The sequence below is a fragment of the Drosophila mojavensis genome, unplaced genomic scaffold (assembly GCF_018153725.1).
Source record: "Drosophila mojavensis isolate 15081-1352.22 unplaced genomic scaffold, ASM1815372v1 contig_80, whole genome shotgun sequence".
Lineage (NCBI taxonomy): Eukaryota > Metazoa > Arthropoda > Insecta > Diptera > Drosophilidae > Drosophila > Drosophila mojavensis.
The window spans coordinates 8,144,047-8,152,937 of NW_025318906.1; the positions used below are offsets into that span (position 1 = coordinate 8,144,047).

Genomic DNA, 8,891 nt, shown 5'->3' on the forward strand with positions numbered 1-8,891 from the left:
TTTTGAAATTGGATCGCAGCGCAGCAGCGCGCACAACTGGCGTCATTTATTGGGGCACACTTCAAACAACTGACACAAGCACACACGCCTCCTGCTGCTGTCAATGTTGCAGCCGCCACGCCGTTTGCTGATACCACAAACCACACACACACACTCTTTCCCTTTCTTTCTCCTCTCTCTCTCTCTCTCTCTGTCTTTCTCTCGCTGACTAGCTGCTGCCGCCGCCATATGGTCAGCTATTTGGCCACAAGCCTCATGCCGCACCGGCTGGCCACAATTTATGAATATGACACCGCCCGCTGTCAGCATTTGCCGGTCGCCTGCAATTAATTGCAAACTTGGCCAAAATTGATGCTCACTTTAGCACATTTTTAATGCGCTCGCTAATGCATACTCTAATAGAGCAGCGCAAGTTTCGGGTACAAATTTTACAGGCGACAGCTAAGTGAGTGTAAGATATATTGTGAGTACTTATATAAGTCCTCATTCTGCGCTTTAGTTAGTTGTATCAGTTTCAAGTCAAGTTGCACGCTGACTGGACTAGAAGCTGTCATGAAGAGATCGACTTTAAAATTAAATTAGATATTAATTATATCTGAAATTTAGTGAATAATGAATAAAATTTGTCTTAATGGAATGTATTTGTTTTAAACATTATTATTTTTAAAAAATACTTTTTTTTTAACATATTTTAAATTTATTCTCAATATGTAGTACCTCATAAAAATATATTAATTTTTTCTGACTTAATAATTAAATAAAATTAAGAAATCCAAGACGTTTTTATATTATTTGCATATCTATTTAATTGGAGTTAATAGTCCAGAAAATATTATTAAAATTTTTTTTCAAATTAATTTTTATATTTAATTAGTTTTAATTCATAATTTTAATCGTATTTAATTTTTTTTAATCCTTTCAGAAACGATTGAATTTAAAATTTAAAGCAATACGTATAAATAATCTTAAAAAAATATAAATATTTAAAATGAGTTTAGTTCCTTAAACATTTTTAGTGATGCGCCTTACTTTAAAACAATACAAAAATGAATATTAAGTATATATGTACATATATTATAATATATTGTCTAATATATTTCTTAATTAACTTAAAATGAGGAATTTTACGTAGTCGACTGTAGAGTATCTAGCTTATAATTAAAGTAATATGTGCCACAGAACATGAGAAAAGACTTCTTCATCTCTTGCTCTTTTTTCTTCTTTTTCCTCGCGCTCTCTCTCGCCCTCTCAGTCTCAATCTCTCCATTCGACTTAGCTCTTATTTTTTGTCTGCTGTCTCAGGTGATGGAATGCTGGCTGCAAATTCAATTTCCATTGATGGCAATTGATGGCACAACGACCTCAGTTAGGCTAAGCTATATTTTTTGTAGGTGGGCAGGTGGTGGGAGACAGGGCGGCATGGGCGTGGTCGAAGGGTAATTGCAGTTTTCAGTTATTGTTTTTGTGTGTCCAAAAGCCGAAGCGACAGTCATTGCATGCAAATGTCAAAGGCACTAAAGCGCTTAACGTAATTTCTGACATGCCATGTGCCAAAGTTCGGTTCCAAGTTGGCCTAAACGGTTTTGCCCAAGTTACAAGCCATTGACAGACCAAATGGGTTACGTTGAGCCGAGGAAAGTTCTATGCCTGCAGCAGTGTGTGTGTGTGTGTGTGTGCAGAGGCAGGTAGGATGGCCAGGGGAACGGGCGACACGTGTGCATGCTGTCAATAACAGTTGCACGCAAGGTATCCACTTTATGTGGCATCGCAACCAGTTGCCTGCCTGTTTGATCAGCTTGGCCAGGCCAGGCCCGGACTGGGCCTGTTTAGCTGTTGGCTGTTGCCTGTTTATGTCGTGATGTCCTTTCTTCGACTGTTTGCAGCTGAACGCACGCGTACACTAATCCTTTTGCAGCTGCAATCTGCGACTGCTCACAGGATCACAACAGTATCCTGCCAGGCAGCCAGCTAGCCAGCCAGCCAGACCCCAATGCAGTACATCAAATTTTGGCAGGCCTGACTGGCTGCAGCGCGATCTTTAGCGAGTGGCAGGTGCAGGTGTCTCTCTCCCCTAGTCGTTGCAGCACGCTGATTGTAGGGGCCATCAAACAGATTGCAAAGCACATTTGCAACATGCTACGTGCCACGTAAGCTGCAATTAAGTTTTGTTAATTTTAATGAAGCTTTGTCGCATCTGCTGTCAGTTGCCTGCTGCTGTTGCTCCTGCTGCTACTCCTGCTACTCCTGCTGCTGTTACCATAAACAACAGCAGCAACTGGCCATTGGCCAACATTTTGTAGGGATTCTACGTTTTGGATTTCATGCGTTGTGCTCTCTCTCTCCTTTTTTCTTGTCTTGTATGCGAAAGCAATGCAACAGCTGCCTATTTGCTTTAAGGGTAGTTTTGCTACTTATTTTTTGTAGTATCATTTTTTTTCTTTTTCTTTTTTGCCACGCCTTTTGGCATTTAGTTAACGTTTTTTCTTTAATTAAATTAAACGCATGTCTGGCTAATGGCATATCATTATTTAGATTATAACATTGGCTGTTTAGCTATATGAATCATCATCATCATCATCATATCAAATATATATTACAATTTCAAATATTAGCTGGCATAAAGTAGAGCTAAAGAGAGAAATCACTAGAGAGATCTAGTCGATTGAGCATTCAAATTGCAGAGCTGTCGTTACTGATGCAGCTGCACGATGTCGAAGATTATAATTGTGCTCGAAAAACGAATGCCAGAGCAGTAATGCAAAGCCGAAGTGGAGGAGATTTAAACGGCGTGAATGCAAATAATCTCTAATCTCTTTACAGCAGCTTAGGTATATTAAACCACTGCCGTTCTTAAGCTGCTAAGCACAATATGCATAATGACATTTGAAATCGCATTAGAGTATAAAATATCATAAAGAATATCTCATTTTTATAATTTATATATGTATTTATATTTTTTCAATTTATATATTTTTAAATTAAATTAGAGTAAAAATTTATATCATAAGGAATATTTTTTGTTGTATATTTTTAAAGATTTTCTTATTATTATATATGTAAAAAAAAAACTAGAAAATATGTTAAATATGTTTCTTTTAACATTATTATTAATTATAACTTTATACTACATATTTTTAAATATTTTTGTAAGGTATTATTATTTTACATTTTGGTATAAAATTATCTATCTATAAATTTTATATAAACTAAAAAAAAAAATGCATATAAACTTATCAGCTGTAAGCCCGATCAATATTTGCAATTATTTAAAAAATTATATTCGACCTGAAGCTAATTTAAAAATCTATGCCTGGAACAAGTTTAAAATTTAAATGTGATCTCATTTTCATATGATAAAAAAATAACTTTTTATCTAATATCCTAAAGCCCTTTATTTGCATAAAATACGTACAAGTTTAAGCAGCTATATAGCTGCCGCCTTGACTCGATTCTGTTTTGATTTGCCATGAACCCTGAAAGTTAATCCTTGGACGCAATCAATTTGTGAAGCACAGCTCTTCAGCTATTTTCACCTGTCTGTGGCCGTGGCAACTAAGTGCTTCTTTTGGCTGCTGCATGAACAATAAAATTTTATACATGTTTAAGTTTTGCATGTGTGTGCCGGTGTGTACATGTGTACATGTGTGTGTGTGTGTATGTGTGTGTGCTCTGGCAAATTTTTGTTAACGTCCGCAGTTTGGCCACCATTTGGAGCACTGGCAACTGGGGAACTTTGTGCAGTACGCAGCAAAACTTTTATCCAAATGCAGCAAATACCCAAAGCCAAAGCCAAAGCCAAAAGCTAAAGCTAAAGCTGTAGCCGTGGTCGAGTCGGAAGTCCAGGACCATCAACAGCAAACTGTGTGGAATAGGAGGGGGTGGGCAGCATAAAATTGCAGCGACTACAAAGTGGTTATTTTGTTTGAAGTAATCCACAAGAAGTCGTTAAAACTGTCGTTGGCTCCTAGATTGATGATGGTTTCACGTGTCCAATGCAGCAGCCAGTCAGCCAGCAAGCCAGTCAGCTAGGCAGCCAGCCATTGCAGAGCCTCGCTTTATCCTGTAGCCATGTACCGCTGCTATTTATGATAAAGTGTGTTACCCTGTCTCTGTGTGTGTGTGTGTGGGTGATGTGCTAAGGTGAAGCTGTGCAGTTGGTTGAATGCATTTGAAAAACTTCACATGAGCTGCTGCTATTGCTGCTTCGGCTGCTGCTGCTGCTGTAGAATACATTTTGCAGAGCGATTACCAAGCAGCAGCAGCAGCAGCAGGAGCAGCCTCAGCAGCAGCAGCAGCAGCAGCAGTATCAACTCTTCACATGCCACACTATACGATCGACTTTAATATCGGAACATGATTTACGTCTCAATGATTTTTCTAGCCCTTTGACATGCAAATACTGCAAATGCTATACAAGCCGAGTCGAGTGAACAGGATATGAGTATAGTATATGCTTGCCATATAGCCGTCAGTCAGTCATTCTGTCCGTCTTTCAGCTTGTTCGCTTCAAAATGTTTGTAGCTGGAAATGAAGAAAATTCCAGGTTTTACACACGCTGCACTTGTAACGTCGGTTCGCCCTTTGACACCTGATAAGTGTCATGCTCAAAGCGCTCGACGAACCAAATACCCACAGCTTCAACTTCTTCTGCTGCTGCTGCTGCTGCTTCTTCCTCGTCATCTTTCTGTAATCAAATATGCAAACCAAATAACAAACGCAGTTGAAAGCAACTGAAAATAAATTGTAGGCGGTAATTTTAAAGCAGGCGCCATTAACAGCAGCAGCAAAAGCCAATTCCTTTCTTTATTTTCCGGCCCAAAATTCCATACACATTTTCAATTAACTTTTTGCCCTGCAGCCCCTTTTCTTTATATGGCGTGTAGGCGTGCCAACGAAAGAATACAGAAACAAACAAAAAAGCAACAAAAAAGCGAGGAAAACAATAACAAAAAGCGTCTAAAACAGCTCAGGTTATTGCCAATAAAAGGTCACCCGAATTTCCTATATGAGCCTAGATGCCATTTGCCCCCAAGAAAATTAACATAAAAGAGAAGCCAGCGTCGAGCATCGAGCGTGAAACTGTTATGCTCATTGTTTCACATCATATTTAGTGGAGCCTACAATATGCATAATATTGTGCTTTTAATACCCTATAATTTGATGATGATAATGGGAAAGAGTATGAGTGAGAAACTTTACGTACAACTGCTGGCTTAAGAAAATATGATCATGATATGATTTATTTTTGATATATTATTAAAATAAAATATATATAAAAAAATTAATTTTATTATGTGATGTATAAAAATCTACTTTAGATACTCAATTAGTATTAATAAAAATTAAATTAAATTATTTTAAAATCACATTAAAATTTTTCAAATATATATAACAAATATTTTTAATTTTAATTTTTGTCATTTAAATAACAAAAGTTAAATAAATAAAAATATATAACCTTTTATAAATAATATAATATTATCAGCAATATATATTTTAAAAATTATTAAAAGATTTTTATTGAATTAAACAACTTTGAACCAATTTTTATTTATTTATTTATATTAAAAAAAAAAAAAAAATCATCACAGTTTCGTTTCACTATCACTAATATTTACCAAAATTTCATTTTGGGGATATCGTAGAGCGAGAGGGTATATAATATTCGATAAATATAATTATGATTCATATTTGAATAACATTTTTTATTATGTCTCGTCGCAAATGTGCGGCACGTGACCAGACCGAATGAAATCAACGGCACTCAAAGTGTAGTTGTGAACCTGTCGTGACTGGCTGAGCTTAAGTCTTAATGCTAATTAGCCAGATAAGGGGCCACACTTTCGTCGCAATTGTGTGGCAAAAGCAAAGTAAAGTTGCTTGACCCAAACGACATAAGTACATGTAATTCAGACAAGCCATACACTTAAGTTTGTGGCTTAATTGCCGGCTGCAGCAGGGACGAACGTTAAGCAGGAGCGTGTGTTCTGTAATGTAAGCAGACCAATAAGTGGGTGTCAAAGATAAGTCAACAACTTTGGGAGTAAGCTCGAAAGTCACTTCAAAATCAAATGCTTGGCATGCTGATGCAATAAATAATAAATGTTATCTCTAGGGGTTACGTATCGTTTCTGAATTTGTTGTTTGTGTTGATATTGAGGGAATTTGTTGAATGTTGAGAATTGATTAAATATCTTTCTTTATTAAGTATACTAATTAAATTATTCTCATTTAGTATGAAAAAATTTGGTTAGTGGTAAGAGCAATTTTTTGTGAAGAATTCATAATTTAATACATTTTGCTACTAAATATTTATTCACTTAAATATAATTTGTTATATTTTCATATAAATACTAAAATTCAATTCATTCAGTGCACTTTCTTATAATTTTTAAATAAAACAAGAATTAGAAAAACAAATTTTGCCAAATATGAATATTAAAATTGACTGTATATTTATATATAAAATTTTTTTGATAACTTTCCGCATATTATATTCGTTATTTCGAATAGTTCAACAGAATGTTAATAAATTTCCATTAACAGCTACTGTTAGCTATTTTATCCCAAGCTTTCAGCCAGGACTTAAATCAAGCTAAAATACTCTTGGCAAGCAGCTCTGATGCGCACTGCTTGCATGTGCAGTAAGAGCTGAAGCCCAAACCGGAAATAGAACTGCTTGTGTTGTATTTGCAGTACAGGTTACTGCTTGCTGTGCCCTACACTAAGCAGTCAACTCAACCAAATCAAATATCACGCATACGCCAAGTAGTACAATTTTAATGCTCATCAAATTGAAATATATTGAATATACATACATACATATATACATTTGTATTATTTTTATTTGTATATATATTCATAGAGGTTCGCTACAAGCTAATCCAATTGTTGTCGAGATTTGTGAGAGTCAGAAATGTGTCCTCTCGACTCTCGACCGATTTCAATCGAAAATGCCCTCATCGACTGCTTTGGCAACGAGCGATTTAAGGCCTTCGGTGACCTCGACGCCAACTTCCGTAATTTGATTGGATGGCAGGAAGAAGCCAAATGTGCCCTTATCACGCAGCTCGACAGTGCAGGTGAATGGTATATTCTTAACCCCGTAGGCCCAGTCCTTAGCCGCACCAGACACAACATCTACAGTGAGTGAAGTGTCAGAGGTCAATAGCATTACAATTGCCAGTCAGTGGTTATTTGCTTATTTTTGTTTTTCAACACTTACAGTTCAATAAACCGCTGGCACCATAGGTGAAAACGGAGCCAAACGCATCTTCAGCGGCATCGGCAAAGGCAGCAGCAATACGCATCATTTGATCATAGTTGGGCGGAAATTCAGTGTTTGTGTGTCCATAGGGCAGCAGGACATACTGGCCGTAGGCATGGAAGGCCAGATAGGCGCGTATATAGCCATCCTCAAAGGAGTTGACAAACTCCTGCAGGGCCAGAATTTCACGTTCCGAGTTCGGCTCATCACCGCCGAACCAATGATCGCAGGGGTCCTCAATACCCCAGCCGGCACCGCTCCAGTGGTAATCGAAATTGCGATTCATATCGATGCCATAGCAGGGACCCGACGAGTTCGAATAGCCATTGGGGCGACGATTCTTGCGCCACAGGCGCTCCACATCGTGTGTGTAGACAAATCCATCGGGATTCACCATCGGCATCACAATCCAATCAAACTCCTCGGACAGACGTTGCATCTCCTCATCCTCGGAGTTGATTAACTGATTAAGGATGTAAGTGACGGTGGCCGACGATATCCATTCCATGGCATGAATATTACCCTCAATGACAATGGCCTTGTTGCCCTCACGTTTGGACAGCTTGACGCTCTTGATGGGCCTGCCCTCGTACGAATGGCCTATGACTTGGCACTCGAGATAAACGTGCTGGTCGCACTGCTCATCCACCCAGTCGTAGATGACATCCAACGGATGATAGGTTTCCCAGTCCATGGGCGCATCCTCATCCACCGACGACTCGTCCAGCAAACTAAACGAAAAGTTTTTTATTTTTCTTTAGTATCTGCTTCATATTTTTAATTAAAGTCTGCCTGGAGCCTTACGCTTGTAAATCCTCGACGATTATATCGTATTGCACCTGCAAGTCGTGCAGCACCTGCTCAAAGGCGCGCTGGAACAATGGACCCACAATAACATCATAGCTGCGATTGGGTCCTCCAATCTCGTGAAGTATATGAACCTAAGAAATGAGAAGCAGAAAAACAGAGAAAAAAGATGTTGATGTTTTGCCTCCCATGCTTTATCGCATTCCCCTACTTGTAGGTGGTGATGAATTTTTTTAAACTCAACCAGCTGCTCGTTATCCTCGACAAAAGCTCGATACACTTTGAAGTTATCGTAGCGCGCGGCGAATGGCTTCCTGGCGCTGGCCAACGCAGCCAAGGATATCAGGACAAAAACTAGTAGCACTTTCATATTGCCTCTCACTCTCTCTCTCTCTCCCTGTCTCTTTCTCTTCCACTTCCACTTCCTTTGTTTGTTTTGTGAAACGTTCGAACGCTCACTGTACTGTGCGCATTGGCCATGCACTGCCTTTTATATTCGGAGGGAGCACACACTTGGCCCTTGTGTCGATTAGCTTGTGAAGTGCATATTGTCGGAGTGCAGCGCCAACACCATGCGTTATCTAATAAGTTATTGATAGGGCAAACTTTTGATCAATCATCTGGCATTGTTGTGCTCTTCTTTTTCTATTCTTTTTTTTTTTGCAGCTTGTGTCTGCTGCACTTTGTTTCTCTTATCTACATATATGACACTTAACCTACCACAAAGTAGCAGACAAACTGTCAACAAAAGGAAGTTACGACTGTGCATGGGTCTCTGTAAACGAACAAATGTTATCATGCAATAGAGGAATGCTTT

General features: G+C 38.3%; 1 protein-coding gene across 1 annotated transcript; it reads right to left on the bottom strand.

Moving 5' to 3' along the window:
• Positions 1 to 6,827: 6,827 nt before the first annotated feature.
• Positions 6,828 to 8,507, bottom strand: LOC6579086 (zinc carboxypeptidase). Its single transcript, XM_002004947.4, has 4 exons — positions 8,286 to 8,507; positions 8,072 to 8,208; positions 7,226 to 7,998; positions 6,828 to 7,140 (listed from the first exon to the last, which is right to left on the bottom strand). Exons 1-4 carry the CDS (start codon positions 8,442 to 8,444, stop codon positions 6,944 to 6,946), a joined length of 1,266 nt encoding a protein of 421 aa, XP_002004983.1. The 5' UTR covers positions 8,445 to 8,507; the 3' UTR covers positions 6,828 to 6,943.
• Between the last annotated feature and the right edge of the window lie 384 nt (positions 8,508 to 8,891).